This window comes from Podarcis cretensis (genome assembly GCF_951804945.1).
Source record: "Podarcis cretensis genome assembly, chromosome: 4".
NCBI classification, from domain to species: Eukaryota; Metazoa; Chordata; class Lepidosauria; order Squamata; family Lacertidae; genus Podarcis; species Podarcis cretensis.
The window spans coordinates 52,564,305-52,584,614 of NC_137173.1; the positions used below are offsets into that span (position 1 = coordinate 52,564,305).

Sequence of the window (20,310 nt, forward strand, 5' to 3'; positions counted from 1 at the left end):
AGGAGAAAAGTGCAATGTTGTGTAAATAAAGGGGGTGAGCATTTAGGACCATAATTTGAAGTAGACAACTGATGACACTGTTTCGTTCCTAGAATCTTATTTTAAACTAAAAGTTTTATTGATGTCTAAGGTAACAATTCTGATCACAATAGCTTTGCACTCAAATCAGTTTAGCTCTGAAGTAGAAGCAATGATAACTGGGGTGTAAGTATGTGAGCAGTTTTGAAGTACAACAAGTTGCCTTTAGTGGGTTCTGAAATCTTTGTCCTTAGTGGGTTCCCAATAAGTCCTGGACCTACTGCAATCATTGTCAACTGTGAAAAATGAAAAATTTTAAGGGGGTGGAGAGAGACAAATTATGAGTGATATTTACTCGAGTAGATGCATTGAAAGGAGTGGCTCAAACACAATCATGTCCATTCATTTCAGTGGGTCTACTCTGAGTAAAACTTTGTTGACTACAACTCTACAATATTTACACTGGCCATAGTACAGATGATAGATGAGATTTCAGTTTTAAAAAATGGGCTCTGTAAACACAGTTCCAGATGCTGGATCAGGGAAGGGAAACAGCTGGTGCAAGCAGTTTCCCATTCTAAATGCATGGAAGCATGCTTTCACACATGTAATGGTCCCAACTGGATTGAGTGTATTTATGAGTTTGAAATAATAATAATAATAATAATAATAATAATAATAATAATAATAATAATTTATTATTTGTACCCCGCCCATCTGGCTGGGTTTCCCCAGCCACTCTGGGCGGCTTCCATAAAAACCAAAAATACACTAAAATATCACAGATTAAAAACTTCCCTGAACAGGGCTGCCTTAAGATGTCTTCTGAATGTCAGGTAGTTATTTATCGCTTTGACATCTGATGGGAGGGCGTTCCACAGGGCGGGCGCCACTACCGAGAAGGCCCTCTGCCTGGTTCCCTGTAGCTTTGCTTCTCGTAATGAGGGAACCGCCAGAAGGCCCTCGGCGCTGGACCTCAGCGTCCGGGCAGAACGATGGGGGTGGAGGCGCTCCTTCAGGTATACTGGACCGAGGCCGTTTAGGGCTTTAAAGGTCAACACCAGCACTTTGAATTGTGAAAGACAGCATTGCATTTTGCCCATAACATTCTCATAATTGTATTTGGAAAATACAACTCAATGAAGCACAAGTAAGGCTAACTAATTGAAGTGATATGCAAATGGACAGTGTTATCAGATTATGATGCTATACTAGAGTAATTTGGAAATCGGATTCATTACTGGCTTGTGAAGTCTAGATATTTTATGACATATAAATACTGCAATTTATTTGGTAAGTTCTATCAATTGGATTTTAGTTAGAAATATACGATTTTTTCAAAACCTTGACTTCACAGACACAAAGCTGTCAGCGAAGAATGGAACTGTCTGTATCCGTGTGGTAGTTCTCAGAAGTCAACAGGCACCTGAAAGCTTATGATTGGATAAGAAAGAACAGCACTGGCTTTTAGTGCAGGGTAAAACTTATTATCTAAAACTCTTGGTTTCAGATGCTGGTACTCTAATTAGTTCTGCCAGGATAGAATGCAAACAAATTTGTCTTACCTGAAAATGCTGAATCATGCAAAAAGAATGGTAAAAATTTATTGACCCCAATCCAAAAACAGATGTAAGCAGCAAAGCACATTACTGGTGGAGTGATCCAAGACAACAGACCTTGCAACGTAGATAGGAATTAACATCCTCATAAAAGAGAATGGATAGGGATGTATGTTTCCTTTCACATTGTTATACAAATGAGAATGCTGGCCTGCTCCAAACCAATGCATTGTGGATAAGGATTACATCTGATGTGTAGGAGCCCTTTCCAATGTATCTTGTAGAGTGGTACCTCGGGTTACAAACACCTCAGGTTACAAACACTTCAGGTTACAGACTCCGCTAACCTGGGTTAAGAACTTTACCTTAGGATGAGAACAGAAATTGTGCGGTGTTGCGGCAGCAGGAGGCCCCATTAGATAAAGTGGTACCTCAGGTTAAGAATGGTTTCGGGCTAAGAATGGACCTCCGGAACGAATTAAGTTTGTAACCAGAGGTACCACTGTATTTTACCAAACAACAGTTATTAATTATAACATTATAACAATTATAACATTCTGTGATGTGGCATTTAGAATGCATTTTTAACTATACCAGTTCTCAGGATGACTGGAGAGTCATCCAACAGTTTGAACATAAAGTCTTGGTAGAAAAAGCTTAAAAGTATTTTAGACACTCAAGTGGTAGGTATGCCTAGTAGGATTTTTTTAATCTTTGAAAAGCAGCTCCTGATAACATACCACAACCTGCTTTTGAAAGTCCTCTCACTTTCAAAAGCCATTTGCTATTTGACAGGTGGGGCTACTATAAGAAACTCTAGCCCAGAACTGACTTTAACACAGTGGGTAGTATTCAACTGAATAGTTGTGCTGGCAGAAGGATTAGCAAGAGTAAAGGGGGTCCCCCCCCTTCCCTACATTCTGCCCTCAAATCTGCTTCAGAGGTTTTTTGGGGGAAACCCAGAAGAGATTTAGAGAGGGGCTGTGGGGAGGAGAGGGAGAGAAAGTTCTACTGTGGAAGAAGAAATCCTTGTGCAGACTTAGCTTAGTGCTGTGTTGAACACAACCCACCACGTTCTTCTTTGGATTCCAGCCAAAATATGGTTTCCTGCTAATGTACATTGTTGAAGAGGTATGCCTTAGGTGCACACACCTTTGCTTTACTGTAACTATACAGTATGGATTGAGGGTTGTGTTCGAATCCCTCGTTCCTCCCGAATTAATTTGCCACAGTCTAACTCCGTAGATAAGGTAGTCCCAGAAGTGGAGTTGGATGGATGTGTTTGCTTGCACTGCAGTCCATAAAAGAAACAAAAGGCCTTTTCGCATGCAGAAAGGAAAAGATGGAAAAAAGAAAAATAAAGATAATAATGGTTAAGCAAACCAACAACAAAGTTTAAAATAAGAATGATACCAAAACTGTAGGAAATGGGAAATGAAAACTGTCAAAAATATGAAAAATTAATGGCCCCTCCAGACAACCTGTTTATTGAGCATTCATCAATATTTTCTTGCACAAAGCTTATGTGGAGGATTGATTATATATTGTCTTTACTGAGCACTTATCCTGATTTGCTTGTAGGGTGTTTGTATGTCTTCCTGTATGTTCATTCCATACTTTTCACTGTATTTCCCTATCTCTTTCCAAACAACAAAAAGTCATTTAAAAATGGATTTGTTGTGTTAGGGTGAAAGAGCCCTTTAATCCACGCTTCATTAAGCAAACCTAAACTTCCAGTGTGTGCTTGAATTCCTGCCGCAAAATAGTGGCAGTCTGGAGGTGCCATAAGTTAACCTTTGAAGATCATGTATATTTGTACTTTGGATTATTAAATGTTCATATTTTCAAGAACCAAGCAATCTGTATGAATGCTTTACCCTTCACAGTTTTCTTAATTGTTTCACTGAATAATGATAGAAGAGCAGAATAATACCCATATTACCATTTACCAGGGATGCATATGAGATTTTCTTCTGTGATTTTGGGGTTCTGAGTTACCTGAACTTTTTAAAAGAGCGGCAGTGATGTACAGTATTACCAATCCACCATTTTTCTGGGTTTGATTCTCTGACTTCTCAAACTTCTGCATATGCAGAGAGTTTGATGCAGTATCCAGCTTGTACTTCCACCCCCCCCCCCAAAATTTCTGCTGACACCATGCAAAAAGGAATCTTGATAAGATTAGCCTGTGTACATTGATTAAATCAGAGCACAAAAAGGAATCCCGATGACCATTAACATTTGCACATAATCTCATAATGAAAACAAAGAAGAAAGTTAAGCCAACATTAATTTTCTAAATTTTTCAAGGTAAATTTTAAGGCAGACATTACAGTATACAGGGCAGAACCTACCAACCTGCATAATGATAATGATAAACAAAATAGGGGCAACTGCTCATCCACCCCTGCTTTTTACAAGTTTCTGCCGTATAGTGAGATGATTTTACATAAATATGATATGTATTATGTCAGAATTCTCTTGTGATGCACAGAATGCTGATCTGTACATAGTAGGAATTTATCAGTTTCACTGAAATGAATGTGTTGTTTCTTACTGGCTTCAAGACTGTAGAAAACAGATGCCACCCAGCAAACACTGTTCTTGTGCAGTCCCCAGTCATTTTAACAGGATTTGCATAGAAGCAACTGACCTTTACTGTATTATATAGTTGCTCTAATAACAAAGCAACCATCTATCAGGCAACTCGCCATGCATTATTTGCTAATTTTAAGGTAAAAATGTTCCAAAGGTAGGATTATAAATATAGATTTCAAAATAGCAGGCTGATCCTATCCTTAGTGGTTCAGACGTGCAGAGCCTCATGCCACAGTGGCTGCAGCAGCCTCCTGCATTATTCGAGCAGAGCTGGAAAGCTCTCTGTTGCTGTATAGCAAAAGAACACGCATGCTGTAATCTCAGGATCAGCCATGGCTTTTCCAGAAGTAATGAATTGAAGCCACTCTGGCAGCTTTTCTGATGGGCATGTCAGCAACACCTCTGAACCTCATAGAGATGTTGTAACCTCTCTGTTTGAGTAGCAGGTGCCAAGGCACTGTTCTCCTGTACTGGTGTTGGGAATTTAGCTCTCGATCATCTGCTTTGGTGTCATTATAGGATGTCCCAAATCAACTGGTACATAGCTGGAAATACAGCAAGGCTACATCCAGAGCTAGATATTTCTGCCTTATTTCCTTCCAAGCCAGCCTATGCTTGATTTCCGACAATAAAACAACAACTGTGTGCAATGTTAACTGTGCCAAAAAGTTCTGCACAGTTTTGCCAAGTATCAAAAATTGGATGGAGCCCTTGGTACTTCCCTCTCCTCATTAACAAATGTACACAAGGCAGTGCCAGAAAGTCTGGCAGACTGTTAGTTGAGGAGTCTGACTCATAGAGCCTATTCTAAAGCTGAGATTCCCATGGGAGCTCTTGCACTGAAATGCCAAAGCCTGCAAAAACCTAACCTGGGTCTTGACCTGCTTCTTAGGTAGGTAGCTTAAGCGCTGCATTCTGCCTTGCAATGAAGCAGTTCTGCAGAAAGAGGCCGAGATAGACTCTCGGCAAGTACTGTATTGCCAGGTCACAACATAACCTTGACAGCCGCTGCTGGCAAATGACCCTGTATACCAAGATAGTCTTTTGGAATCTATGGAGAGGGAGCAGTTTTGGGGTTCAGCCTCCCAATCTCAAACCATACGCTAACACATTTTTGTACCACACAGACCCACTCAAACTTGACCTACCTGTTCGATGTCACTGTTTTTCCTCGATTTGTAAATAAATTCTCCAATAGCTACAAACACAGAAAGAACAAGTCCTGCTGCAAGCACTATGAAGATGCCCCCAATGTTCTCCACACCAAGGGCACTAGCTTCTTTGCTGTCCTCCTCAGGGCAGCCATTGCCTCGCCACCACTTCTCCTTCATCATGTGCAGCTTTCCTTCCTCTTGTAGCTGGAGAATGGCAATAGTGATTTTGTCTCTGTAAGGAGAGCCTGAGCAGGGTGGGAGGGAAGCAAAACAAGAAGGATTGAATATGACATTCAGGCAAGAGCACAGAGAAAAGTAGAGTTACCAGTCTGATCCAGCTCTTTGTATAGCTATAGTAGTAGTAGTAGTAGTAGTACTACTACTACTACTACTACTACTACTACTAAGTTGACATCAAGAGCACTAAAATATATAATGTGCATTCAAGGCATCCAGAACTGGACTTTGTAACAATGTTACTTATGCTGGTTATTCATATTGCTTGTTATACCACATGGAATGGGCAATAGTTCTTTTTAATCTTTTTGAATCTTGGTGATTTCTTTGTTCAGCCATTGATCCCATGGCTTAGTAGGACTTTGACCTGAGATCCAATTTTCTGTTCGTTGGATAACACTGCTCTTTATCGAAACAGCAAGTACTGTAATATTACAGCCAGACACCTGAACCTTTGATTTATCCAGCACTGATCAGGCCTCAATCACAGATGAAGTTCTCAGTGTTAAGAGTTCAATCCTGAAACATGTATATTATTAATGTGGAAAGTGCCTTGGAGTTTCGGTTTTCCAACCGTTCCATCTATGTAGAAGAATATTTTCCTAATATTTGGACAAAATAAACTTTTCTATCTCTTCCTATAACCAACATCTCCTGTTAGTGGCAAAGTTGACAAAGTTGTCAGATGTCTGTAAATCCTGGAGAAACCTGACTTTCCCATCAGTCATCTTGTGCATTTGTTTTTTGTTGTTGGCAGTTCAGCAACACTGCAGAGCAATAATGCAAGAAAACATTTGAGTTTGTTGACTTTGCAAGCATTGTAGCTTATGAAATATTTTAACTTTTTTGTTTGTTTCAATTGTGTGGATGACATTGAGATTATTGATTTCACCATAAACACATACATATCTTCCCAAATCTTTCTTTAAATTCATATTAATCTTATAAGAAACCTCTTATAACTACATCCCCCAGCTGTATTTCTGATGCATACGTTCTCCCTAAGGAGCTACCATCTGTTCTAATTTATTCCTTCATTGTTTTGGGCTTGAAGCATAGAATCTTTATCACTGCCCTGAAATCTTTACAGTGCATCAATCATTATCTTGGAACCTTTGCATTTTCTCCTGGGGGCAGTGGTTGACGACTGCTGTCATGAAAGAAATTCAAATACAGTCTGAAACATTAGTCAAATTGCAACAATACTTTACAAATTAAGAGAACTTGGATAAACCTAGTCCTAAAGGCTAATCTAGAATCAGCAGCATTAAACTGGAATGATGAACTGACACAATTGTTCAAATTTACTGAAATTATTGAAAGTATTTATTAGTCATATTAAGGTTGTAGCTCTACATGTGTGGAGAACATGGCCCAGGGGGCTCCCCTAGACCTCCAGTATAATTACTCCCTTTCATGCCAAGCATGCCATTGTTGTGCTAGGTGTGGTCCAATGTACCCAGATGACTGGGGCCTTGCTGGGCTTTCCCTAAGTGGCCTTGTGCCTGGCTTTACTCTTGTTTTTTCTGAGAGCAGCCTGCATATTGTGAATCTGGAGAAGAATAAGCTGCTAGATGTTACAAGGAGAGGCCTGCACTTGACATGAAATCTACTCTTTCCTCTATAGGACCAAGGAAACAGGAACATTATCTGGCGAGTGCCAGGCATGTTTTCAAAGTACAGAAGGGGAAAGGAAAGGGCAACTGTCCCCCTCAAAGAATCCACCACCATCCAAAACTTCTTCTGATGAAAAAGGCCCCAGCCTGGCTGCCCTAGTAGCCCACCTTGGTGCCTTAAAGAAGGCAAGCACAACCGAGGAAGAAAAAATAGCTGGTAGGGAAATAGGGCAGGAAATGCTGGAAACTACCAAATCAATGCAATTGACCTTGCTGCTGTTGAGGCCTGGGTTTTAGTTGAACCTCTACGGGAGGAAAGTTCCATCAATTTAGAATGCCTCTTTGTTTTTTCTCATTTTTAAAATGAGAAGAGGATATAAAAGAATATAAAATAATAGCTTGTTGGGCTTATTTGGATATATTTGTGAAAAACATTGGAACTTTCGACCTACCAGAGCTCATTGCAAAGCAGTGAATGTGTCAGATAAAAAGGATTTTAATTTACCTATCACAGTCTAGCAATCACCACTGATATTCATACACTTCTTACCAATGGGAGTTCCTACGCCATAACCTTTGGAATCAATGAGCCCTCCAATCTGGGTGAGATTACAGTTCCTCTGAGTGACGTATTCTATGCTAGTTGATTCCATCAGCAGAGCGTAGTCGGTGGTGAGCACACGCTGGATTCCCTCGTCATTGTTCTTTACCAGCGCTGTCTGCTGCCTGCTGCTCATGAATGCCCACATTTTCTCATAAGTGGATATTTTGGATTTCTAAGAATAGAAGTCACTAGCGTCAGAAATAGGTCCTATTCACACACTTTTTTAAAAAAAAAACCCTCATGTTGCTAGTTGGCATCAGCTCTAGTTGTTGAGTGTAGGAGAATCTTTTGAGAATTGGGAATCTTTTCCATTCAGATATGTTCTGCTGAATGTAGCCTTACGGGTCAGCACTTTTACAAATTTCCAACAGCTAATATAATGAGCGCATGGCTTCTTTTAACACCATTTGTCACAAAATACAATACAGGCCTGTGGTCTGACCCAGTGAGACCTACAATGGAAAACCGATGGACAGTACAGAACAATTACTGCCAGGTGTTCTATAGGAAAAGAGCTGTGCTATTGCTCAGCTATGATAGAATGTACTGTATTGTTCTTAAAAATAGTCCAGTCTGATAAAGACAGTTTGTCAGCTTCAAACAAAAATATAAAGGCAAACTAATAAAAAAGAATACAGGAACTTAAATGAGTGCTCAGGATAACCAAGGCCCCTGGTCTCCATTATAAAATTGCAGGTGAACTGTTTAATTACTGAATATTCAAAATACAGGTTCAGTTTTTTAATTTATAGAGCCCAAAACACAACTGTGTTTTCTATTATCCATAAAGAACATTATATTCCCAGCCGCCTTCTTCCATCACTGACTGGGATATGATTTTTTGCTAGTGATATCTGCTATTCAAATCAATTATACATCTCTATTTCCTGGAAAACACCTGAGGTTTTTTTTAAAAAAATACTTAAGAAGTTGAGATTTGCATACAGAATATGAATATCACTTTGGATGGTACCAGGATCTTACATGGTGATGTTTATATTTCTAGTCTTGCATAGAAACCAGTACATTTCTGTCATGTTAAAATGATCCTCTCCCATAAATCTTTAAGGAAACAGCTTGTGAATAAAGTTCCTATTGCCTTCACCAAACAAGAGTTGAATCCCATTACAGAGTCTTTATATTCATGGATGGGTGTAGTCAATACTTTGCGAGACAAGATGTCTCTGTAAATATAATCTTCTGGGATGGCCCCAAGGCAGTGAGATGTTACCTTATCTTTAAGCAGAAACTTAACCTTAGACTTTTCAGTATTTGAACTTTTACTATGTCTCTTCTAGTATGCTATTTTAAACAAAACATTGTTTTTGACTTAAATGTCAAGGTTATTTTGTACGCATTGAATACCATCGCAAACACTTGTATAACCCATATTTTACTGTAGGGCAACATAAATTTCCACATAACTGCAATCTGGAAAGACACACACATTCTGGCAACACAAATCTGTAATTAATTAGCAAAACTGGTTTCAGTGTGCCAGTATTGTGAAATAAGTAATTTATTAATTAATTCCATTGATTAATCACCTAATTAAAATATTTCTCTAGGTGACATATAAAATAATATACAAAATTAAGACAGTGCTACAGTTCAGTAAAACCAATAAAATCTACCTCACAACAATTCAGTAACAAAAAGGTATTATGATTCTGTGTTTAGAAGCAAACAAGGGCAGAGAGGGAGAGAGAATGACTTAAAGCATCACTAGCACTGAAGCACAACTTAGAAGTGATTCGTATGGCCATCAGGCACATGGCAATTTCTGGAAATTAACTTTAAATCAATTGCCTGTTTTGTTATGACCAGTGGTTTTTAGCAAATTTGACTGACTGACATTGAAAGTGTTTTGCCTTTCTCCCTTAGTGGCCTGGTTGTTTGTGTTGGCATTACGCTGCCACACAAATGTACAGGCTTTTTGCATGCATCACAGTCCACATTGTATCTGGCTGGGTGAATCTGTTCTCACCTGTGAGACATGACCAGGTCTTAAATGACAAGGCTGCACTCTTCTGACTCCTGTTCATCTAATCTTAGCATCTGTTGGGTGTCCTCTGCAGCTTCCATGAGGCTCTCCTCTCCTAGGAGAGAACTGGGATTCCTGCCTCTCCATCCTGTTGGATCTGAGGAAGGGTGAGGATTTCTTTCCTCCAGTCTTGGCCCCAGCACTTCAGCCTCCCCCTCTTCCTCCCTCTCCTCATTGCCTGCCAGCCCAAGCCTGACACTATCTTAGGGCACTTCCAATATTTGTCATGCCCTGAAAGCTTTGCTACCATTCTTTCCTGGTATGGGCTTCTGAGGGGCAATACCTTTCTTGTATAGTGGCATTTCAGCTTCTCTGTGTTGCATGATTTATAAGTGTGCACAGTATTCAAAAAACATTTCGGCTGTAGCCTCCAGAGCCATCTTAGCAAAAACATGTTTATAAATGCTAAAGGAGAAATGTACATAGTTATCATAAGGAAAAAATGGGGAAATGGTTTAAAAATACAACTATTCTTTAATTCTATTTATTTTGATGCTTTTATGGAGAATACAAACAGAATAACAATAGAAAGTACTAAATACTAATGCAGTTAGTTTATTAATGTCATTTCCAAGCAGCAAGGAAGGCTTTATTTATGAACAAGGGTATCAAGGAAGTTTGACATTAACTGTACTTTTGCAGCTGTGTTAATACACTTAGATATTGCTAGTTTTTAGAAGAGTCGGGAATATAAATGTTGAGAACCCCAACCCCACAGTTTCACCATGAACTTGTAAATGTGTGGTCAGTAACTGAAAGCAGCCATTTATAAAGTCATGATGGCTACTATAGAAATCTGTTCGCAGAAAACAGCAGAGATAGCAGGAGCACATTCCTTTCCAAATTCCCATAGCTTTGTCAATCTGTCACAGCGTCTTTACAGCGATAGCTTCTTAAAGGTTAGCTTTGCCTCTGTGCATCATGCTTAGATCCCACAGTGGGGATGTGGATAACTATAATTACCTGCATCTGCTCAGGTGTTTCCTCCCTGAGATTACCAACTGCTGTTTATAAAGCTCTGCCATATTCATAGCTTGTTGGCATAATCAGGCTCATAGTATAAAACTAATAAACCAAGAGCTGCCCCTGTGAACTAAATTAAATTTAATGTGATTATTCCAGAATAAAATGTGTTAGAATTGAAGACGTGGTTTATTTTATGAGTTAAAGGTGCAAACCAATGGTCCCTGGGCGTGTGTCCCAGGTACTATAAAATTCTGGCAGATCTCCTCTCAGAAGCCCCCTCCCAGGAAATGTGGGAAGGGCTGCTACTATTGCCTCATCACCATTGATACTCCAGGGACAAGAGAGTGTAAAGTATATTTGGTTTATATCTATATAACATAGTTTTGAAATTATATAATTATGTAATTTTGTTTATATTTCCTTAGCTGTGGTACATCTTTCCAACTAGTTCAGATCGATAACTGCCAGAGTTGGTCCAAATTAGCCCAACATAAGTGCCAATTTGATATTGTAATTCTGCCAATAACACAAAGCAAAGGCGACTGGTGATATATCACTTGGGATACTATAGACTGACTGGCCACATTTCCCCCAATTTGTCTTTTACTGCAGTAAGTTTTGGCTGTTTCCCAAATGCTGAGCTGGAGTTCTGAAGGGCTTACTGGTGGTTCCAATCCATTTGGGGCTGCTTGTGCAATGGAGGGTTCCTTTGCAGACTGAGCAGTATGGCTTTGAGCAAAGATCTTTGAGTTAGGCAATGGAACAGTGCAGGTCACACATAGTTTCCCGCAGCTATTCCGACATGAATATCTCAGGTTCATTTGATTTCTCCATTCACATTTACTATCTAGTTCAAGAAAAAATGTCACCTGATAATGCAAACACCACCTTACCTTGAAGAAGGTCATAGTTGAGCCATCTCTAACAGCTCCGTATTCTATCTTAGTTTGCTTTGCCAGATCATCTGCAGAATCAATGGGGGATTCCATTCTCTCAACAGTCAAGAAGGCAGCCAAATTAGCAGTGTAGGATGAGATTATGATCAAGGTGAAAAACCACCATATTCCTCCAACTATTCTGGTGGAAAGAGCTTTTGGCATGAGCTCAGATCCTATATAACACCATCAAAACATTTGTATTACAATAGGCTGAAATAAATGTCAAACTAGTTCTACGGACTTACGTTTAGGAACATGCTAAATGTATGAACAACAGACTACAATGATTTGATGTAATAATCGCAGACATACAGACTTAACACTAAACAAGGAAACATACTTTGAAAAAGAAGTATGAATGCTAAATGATAAACACATGGATGTCCTTGGGTCTGAATTCCAAATTCACCCCCCAAATTCTTTGTCATTAATAATATATCTAAATTGCTGTTCCCAGTAACATAATTGGGCTGTGATGCTGAACACACTTACTCAGATGTAAGTTTCATTGACATTACTGTAATAAATGTGGTTAGGAACAGGGAACTTATATTAACGTGAATTATTTTCCTTCCACCTCAGTAATGGCTTGGTACCACAAAATCACATGGAGGAATAGGCTTACTTTAGTAACAGCTACAGAGCTTAAATGGGTAAGAGGAAAAAGGGGGGAAACACATAAATTGTCTTTTAAATATACAGTTAAGCTCTTAGGGACAGTTAAAAGTGAGAATCCTAAGCCATAATGGGTAACTGCGGTGAAGCAACACAAGATGCAGCAAGCTTAGGACAGTAAATGGATAATTTTCATGTTATTTCATTGCTGAAAGTAAAATTCTTCCCCCACATTAAAGATTTAGTTCTATCTGTATGTTTATTGCATTAATTTGAACCCATTTCCCCATCCCTGCCCCAGTAAAAATGGTTCCAACTTAATATTTGGTGCTTATTGGATGACTTTATGAAGTGATCCCATTAAATATATATAACCATTTTTAGAGCCTGCTGACATCTAAGCCCTTCAGAATTAACAAATTCTCACAGGATCACTTCAACATCACTGCCAGGTCAAAATGTTATGTCAGAATCTGCCCTGTTTGCCCTGTATAGCCTTTCAATGCACAGAAGACAGAAATATTATTAAAAGTTTTCTTGAAGCACCATGAAGTCAGTCTACTCTTCGAGTCTGAGCTGACAGACAAGCATATTAGCAAATCAAATACTGATTCAAGATGTTTGCACGGCCCTCTCCTGCACATTCCCTTTCCCTTTCCCGTACTTGCTTGCTTCCCCTTCCTATTCCTGCTTTATCCATGGAAAATTAACAAAGTGCCCTTCAGCTTCTGGGCAAAACATAGACATGAAGTTAATACTCGCGCACATTGTTAAACTCATGGGTGCAAGGTGGGCTATTATACAGGGCTGGAACAAGGGATTGTGCCACCTGAGGCAGGCAGAAATATTGCTGCCACGCCACCTCTTCTCACCCTCCCATCCCCCTCTTTGCAGCAACAGCGATGGTGCTCTTCTTCCTGCACTTCCCACATGTCTTCTCCCCCCTGCGTTCTTCTCCCAATAATGCATTAGCAGCAGCATCACTAGAGGGAGGTTTATCTGCCCCCCCCTCTTTCCTCCTGCCCCCTGGCTCAGTGCCTCGCTATGTGGAAGGTTCAAAAGTGGCCAGGAGAGAGGCTGTTTAAACTTAGAAACTTTTCAAAAGATGTTTTTAAGTTACTTAATGTTTTTACAATGCTTTCCCCCACCGTGGAGTGGGTGGCTGAGACCCTTATCTTGCTAGGGGGGCAGACAGGCATCTAGCGGTGTTGGCAGCAGCAGCAGCAGCAGCAGCAGGACCACTGGCCAATAATGAAATGAGTTGGGGGCACTTGGGATTGGGAGAGTTCACTGCGTTCCTATGACCACAGCCCCAAACAGTTGTCTCATTCCTCCTCATGTTTGGGTTGACCCTGTATTTGCATAATAGAAACTGAGCACACCAAATTCATCAACACAGTTAACATCACATCTAGTGTGGCTCCCCATTTTGGGAACCAGCGAGTAGGGAGCTTCGCTAATTTCCACCAGGTATAGGAGGGGGATGTAGCAACAAGGGAGAGAACAAGGAACCGGGCAGGGTCTGTATGCTCATCTGTTTAGTTTCAGCTGGGAAATCACATTTGTGTATCTTCTCTTTAACTGCAAGTCTCTGCTCCTACTGAATTTACAGTTGAGTCAAAGTACATGCTTAAATGCTTATTGGGCTAAAGCATACATCAGCATGTGGTCAAATTTTGAGCTGGATACTAAACACTTGATACAATTTGTTCAACAAACATTTTTTGGCACTGTAGTGCTGTGCCTTCTAAGACAATTATGTGAGATGAATAAAAAAAGATCGATGGCCTTGGCAGATTTATTAGTTTATAAACTGTATGGCTGAAAAAGGACCATCATTTTCCAAATGATAGCTGAAAAATAAAACTTCTCTTTATATCAATATGTCTGTGCTAAGAATGAGTCAAGGCTCCAAGCATGTTGATGTAGGCATTTTGAGCATAATTGATGGGAATTTTCTCCAATTACTTAGAGTTAAGTGGGTGCCTCTGATTCTATTCTTTCATTTTGTGTTGTATTCTATGTACATACATGGAATGATAACTTCCATTTTATGGGGAATACTTGCCAAACACACGTTTCTTTGTAAATGAGATTGGTAATATGACATATTGCTTGGGTTTTGGATTGGGATCTGCATATTAATGGCACATGCAGAGCTGCTTAAAAATTAACAGCCTGATCCAGCAAAGATCTGCACATAGAGGCCATTTTCCATGTGTGCACCCAGTGCAGATATGCAGCTAAAGTGCAATACTCAGCCGAGTACCACTGAACTAAATGGATTTGTTTGTTTTGGATATGAATGATCATCTCAGCCCAGGGTCACTAGTTGTCTACAGTAAGAGCTGGATAGTGTCTGTTTAATGTGATTGTACTCCTCGTTACTCAGAAGCAACTCCTTCCTGAATTTAACATGACTTACCTTCCAGTGAGTAGATGTAGGATTGCAGCCAAAGCTTCCTACTAATCTCAGAAATGCTATTTTTAAAACCAGTATCTTTATCTCCACTATAATTCTTTTCCTGGCACTCCAACAATACAATTTATTTTTACACACACCAACTCTTCCAGGGGTGATGCCCTTAGATTTGATCTGCAGCTGATCTAAACCAGCGCAAGAGGCAGCTGCAAAGAGTGCTGATTCAGTTCTTCATGAAAACATTATTTACTAAAAGCTCAGCAAAGGAATATAAATTATGTAGACACTGATGTAATGCCTCATTTTAATGAATATAGATGGTAAAAATGGCTACCTACATTTCAGAAACCATGGCAACTTGGAAGAATAATCTAGAAAATTGGTTTCCTAGATAGGTGATCCACAATAAAACACTGAGAAGTTTTGAAAGGTTTCAACCTCTAGCTAATTCTAATTTCTCTTTCTCTCTTCTGATTTTCTATCGTAAAGAAACTCAGTTGCTTGAGTGAAAACAGAAAGTCTGCATTTTACCTCTTTTAGATTTGGTTAGGTTGAAAATTGCTGAGCTTGTAAAGTGTCAGTGGACACCATCAGCAATTGCCTTAAGCAAGTAAGAAGCTGAAGGCAAGCAATTGGCTCACAGGACCATGATGACTTACAAATTTTGATTGCTGATTCAGCACAGCTAAAGAATGAACACCTTTAGACCTACTTGGGTAGCATACAGATCTTTTTACAAGATATTCAAGAGAAATCATTGCTGTCTTTTGCCTCAGTCCAGATCCTCATGCAAGCTCTGATGCACACATGAAGCTCTTCTATGTGCAATTTCCCCTAGTAATCTTTTTGAGGGGAGCAGATCTGTAAGTGTAGAGCTTTCTTGTTGCCCCATTCATCCCAGTGAAGTGCATGAGCTAAAACACATGTGAATTAGGAGTTCTATATGTGCATCAGAGTTGTGGCACATACAGAAAATTGCTGGATCAGAAGGTTTTCTTCAGGAGACCTAAGATTCAGAATATGCTTAACAGCCTGATCACATTCATGGGTTGGTTTTTTTCTTGCGTAAGCCCTATGGAGTTTTTAAAAAAATTCTTTTATTATTATTACTATTGCTATTAGTATTGCGATTTTGTTACCAAGCACAGGCTAGTATTTTATGACACTAAAATACTATATGTGTCTAAAGGAAGAGTGTCATTGAGTTTAGGGAGATAAATGGACATAGGACTGCAGCCTTAGCCTTATTTCATTCATAAGATATTGCTCTTCAGAGCAGCACGCTGTACTCATTTCAGAGGAATTTCACTGTAATTAAATAGGCTAGTAAGGTGGGAGCCATGACCTGTGTAGCTTTCTGAACATCATCAATTAATTTGCCACGTATTTTGATAACCTTTCAAAGAAAATATGCTGTATTTGTATAGAGAACTTAAGTAAGAGGTGTGAGAAAATAATGCTATTATTAAGAACCAGAGTCAGACAATACTTGCTGAAGACTCTCTAGTGCCTTTTTATGGCAGACATGACAGCCAATCCTGATCCAGACTTTGCTCACGCTCTGTAGAAAAGAGAAAGTCTGATCATCACATTTTAAAATGTAATAAACCAGTGGCTTCCAATCAAGCACAACAAGCAGCTTCTGTTAACAAGAAAGAGCATAACAATAGATGCAGAGGTTAGCAACCATTCATCTCTTGTTCAGACTCTACATGTTAATGATGGTGCACTTACAGTCCACACGTACCACAAGTTTGTACATGGAAACATTTGCTTCAACTTACAATTTTGGTTTTTTGCTTTTAAAGCTTCTTCAAAGACAAGCAGAGTCTGGTTGGGGCTGACTGTCATGTACCCAAGGTAGTGGTAACTAGTAGGCACGGCATCCCACAGTTTGCTGTGGATGATGGTAAACTCCAAAAATGGCAGGCCATTCAGAACACAACGTATTTGGGCACTTGCACACACAAAGCATTCACAACTATAGACCTGTCCAATACTGTAAAACCTTAGTCTGTGTTTTACTGACAAACTGGGACAAGAAGCTGATTTTTCAATTCATCTTGGATAGAATCCATTCTATGAGTATCTATGCTTGACATCTGCTCACCTTCCCACTTAGCCCAATAAATGCCTAATATACTACAGGGAACAGAATCAATGGCCAAATTCCCATTGAAAATCAGGCTTATGAAATTGTGATGTTTGATTTCTACTCAACCCCAATTTGTTATTCCTCATATTAATTGTTGGTCTAGGGGTGTTTTCACTTGCATGCCTTTATTAAAATATTTTCTATTCTCAGGATTTTCTCAGTGTGTGGTTTTTTGAGGGGGTTCACAATGATTAAACATATATTCTGAACACGCACCTCACATAGAGGCAAAAGCTTATTAATGGGAGCCTCAGAATGAACACATCATATACACACATGGTTAGTATATGCACCGCTGATTCTTCACGTCTATTGCACCTCATTTCCTTTCATTGTAAAATGAGCATCTCTGTGCAGTTTCCAGAATCAACAGCTGTTAGGACGTTGTGGGTGTCAAAGGCTGGATGCATTTACAAGAGGCAAAACCATAAAGACCTGCAGAAAAGTGATTAATTAAGTTTGGGGATTTTTAAGCAATAGAAGTTTGACAAATGCTCATGAAATAATGATTCCCACAAAATGTATTGTGGCCCTTTAAAAAAAACAAACCCTCTTGCCTTATCAGTGTTTTATAATGGCATGAAGTCTAATTGAAAATTATTTTCTTCTGTAGTTTGATTCATATAGATTACTACTTTCAGTGAAAACAACACCAAAGCCATCTTGATCCTTAGATTTTGCCTATCAAAGTACAACCATGTGATATAAAAAACAAACTTTGCATTTTATTGCATGCTTTCCTTCAGTAGATTTACTTTGGATTTTAAAAGTTTTAACTTCTTCCCCGGACCCCCTTTTTAATTGTTAATATATACAATGTTGTTGCATGTCTTTTGACTAGATCAGGTTTTACAGTATATGCTAGAGCTACAAATGGTGGAGTTTACCAGCACAGAAGCTCTTGAGCAGACTGTGGGATGTGTGCAGTAATGAGGTGTAACCGGTGTACCTTGCTGCATGAGAGCTCCAACTCCAAACCAGAAACTATTAAGTAAAGTAAAATTGTTTTCCACCACATCTGAGTCAGGGTTGCACGGGTGGGGGTTATACCACTCATAGGGTGTAAACCTGTGGTAGTTAACAGAAACAGTTTGTAAACATCAGATTAAAAAAAAATACAGACAGCACCAGCAAACCTGCTGAACAATGCACAAAATGCAAAGATTAATGAGGAAAACAAAAGAGAAGAAAATTAAGGCCATATTCATAAATGTACAGCCACAGCATAGAAGTTCCAAGGCAGCTTGGCAATGCAGCAGGCAGGTTTTAGAGCACCAGAGTCAGTCACATGCCTTAACTCTAATTGTACTTTGATTCGAATAAGCCCAGCACACTCTTCAAAGAGAAGAAAAACTGCTTCCAAACACATGCTTTCCAGGTGACCCTTGAACTATAGTTTTGAAGACTCTTTGTGATGCAGAGAAGACTGTTGCCTCAGATGTGTTCTTGCCAAATGCACTCGTTTGCTCTCAGCTTTCTCCAGGCAGGCAGTGCAACCACATGCATGCCTACCCAGAAGTAAGCCTCAATGAGTTCAGTGGGACTTGAGCCCAAGTAAGTGAACAGCTTGATTTCTGGAAAAGGAATTGATGTTCGGATAATAAATTGATGTTCAGATAATAATTGATGTTCGGATCCGAACATAAATGTTTGGATCATTTCCATCCAGTTAACTATTCAGATGTGTATATTTGTGGCGCCACAAATTAGGGTCAATTCACGCTTCATACTGCAGTTGTGAATACCATGATTATGCTGACCACATACATATATTGTGAAGGGGTGAAATATTTCCGAACACTTGAGTACATGGCGTGGATTCATAATTGGACATGGCCCACCACACACACCCCTTTCGTGTTTACAGGTATTCTTCTCATCTTCTCATTATGCAGGAGCTTCACAAATATATCCCAGCGGTGCCAGATGCAAGGCTCTTCCTAACTCTTGTACAGTGGTACCTCTGGTTACGTACTTAATTCGTTCCGGAGGTCTGTTCTTAACCTGAAACTGTTCATAACCTGAAGCACCACTTTAGCTAATGGGACCTCCCACTCCTGCTGCGCCACTGCTGCACAATTTCTGTTCTCATCCTGAAGCAAAGTTCTTAACCCAATGTAATATTTCTGGGTTAGCAGAGTCTGTAACCTGAAGCATATGTACACCAAGGTACCACTGTATCTATGTTTTGCATTCCTACGCAAAAAAAAAATCAAAATCTGTTTCTATTTGCTAATCTATGACACGTGTTTCTAGAAATGAAATGGCTAATAAAAGTTGGTTGATATTGTGAAGGAGTTCTTGTGCTCAAGTATTATAGGGGTCAATGGAAGAAATTATGAATTACCCTTTTGCAAACGGATACCCTCAGTTCTTGCAGAAAATGGACACTGTATTCTTTTGTAATCTATACTTCACAAAATTATTTTAAGACTGTCCTAGCCACAGAATCCTGCCTGTTGCTGATTATCACAGCTGTAGGGCATACTTTTATTGTGATGTTTATGAATATGGCTTTAATTGACAATGTCATGCCAGTACATTTTAATTGCTGTTTTAACAATATAATTAAGCTTTGAATTTATGCACTCTTGCAACTAGAGTGCTGTGCTAGGCTTGAAGCAATGAACACTGATAATAATGAAGGCACTAATTGAAACAGTCTTTAGTTTAGGATGCTGTTAGTTAAATAACATCATCATTATTGGTACAATAGATAATTAAAAAAAACTGTAACACAAGATGCAGAATATAGCTTCAAGAAAAAAAATACATGCGTTATATAAAGTCCCATTAAAAAACCCAAGTTCTTGTATTTAAAGCACAAGAATAGCAGCATTGAGTCTAATTGAGCATCAGAGCTCTATCTGCCCTCAAGGCAAGAGTTACACCTGCTCATATGACAGTTTTAAATGAGCTGACCTACCTGCTGTCCCTTGCTATCCATTGCCTACTTATTGTTGGCTCCCCCACTGCATGCTTATTATACTCAAAATGATAGAAATGGACAATACTAGCACAGTATGGAGGTCTCTCAAGAGCAAACGATTATGGCAGACAACATGCACTGGGGGAAGGAGCTGGGGAAATAGTTAATTCCAACTGAATTCTAAAACCCGGTCTAAATTGGTCTATAATCTGTGTCACCTCCCGCCCACACTATTATCTAACCCTCTAGATAACCTTAGTATGATTTGCTCCCTTGTAGAAAAGCAGTTTATGTGCTCTGTCTGGAATCTGTGGAACAAAAGATGGATGGATGGACCTAAAACTTGCCCGTCAAATAGAAGTAAATCTGTATGCTGAATTACAGCCATGAAGGACTTCCACTGAGTACAGGAAGCTGGTTTCTTTTTTAAAAATTCTTTTTTTAAAAAAATCTTT

The 20,310-nt window shown here is 39.3% G+C and overlaps 1 protein-coding gene and 1 long non-coding RNA gene across 31 annotated transcripts in view; one reads left to right on the top strand and one right to left on the bottom strand.

Moving 5' to 3' along the window:
* Positions 1-20,310, top strand: part of LOC307213854 — a 164,780-nt gene that overhangs the window by 19,757 nt on the left and 124,713 nt on the right. For 11 of the 25 annotated variants that reach the window (XR_013837703.1, XR_013837718.1, XR_013837719.1 and 8 more), the window contains one exon: positions 1,376-1,488. The exons of the other annotated variants lie outside the window; for them this stretch is intronic. This is a non-coding gene — a long non-coding RNA (uncharacterized lncRNA). The remainder of the gene's footprint in view (positions 1-1,375; positions 1,489-20,310) is intronic. 25 annotated transcript variants of the gene reach the window in all.
* The window catches only part of GRIK1 (glutamate ionotropic receptor kainate type subunit 1), a 159,149-nt gene that overhangs the window by 3,236 nt on the left and 135,603 nt on the right, over positions 1-20,310 (bottom strand). For 4 of the 6 annotated variants that reach the window (XM_079972034.1, XM_079972031.1, XM_079972033.1 and 1 more), the window contains 4 exons: positions 17,876-17,994; positions 11,690-11,907; positions 7,733-7,958; positions 5,324-5,574 (listed from right to left, as the gene is read on the bottom strand). In XM_079972034.1, the coding sequence (XP_079828160.1) occupies positions 5,324-5,574; positions 7,733-7,958; positions 11,690-11,907; positions 17,876-17,994 (814 nt within the window). Of the gene's footprint in view, positions 1-2,729; positions 2,896-5,323; positions 5,575-7,732; positions 7,959-11,689; positions 11,908-17,875; positions 17,995-20,310 lie in introns of all 6 variants that reach the window. The other 2 variants (XM_079972035.1, XM_079972032.1) reach the window with 1 other exon arrangement.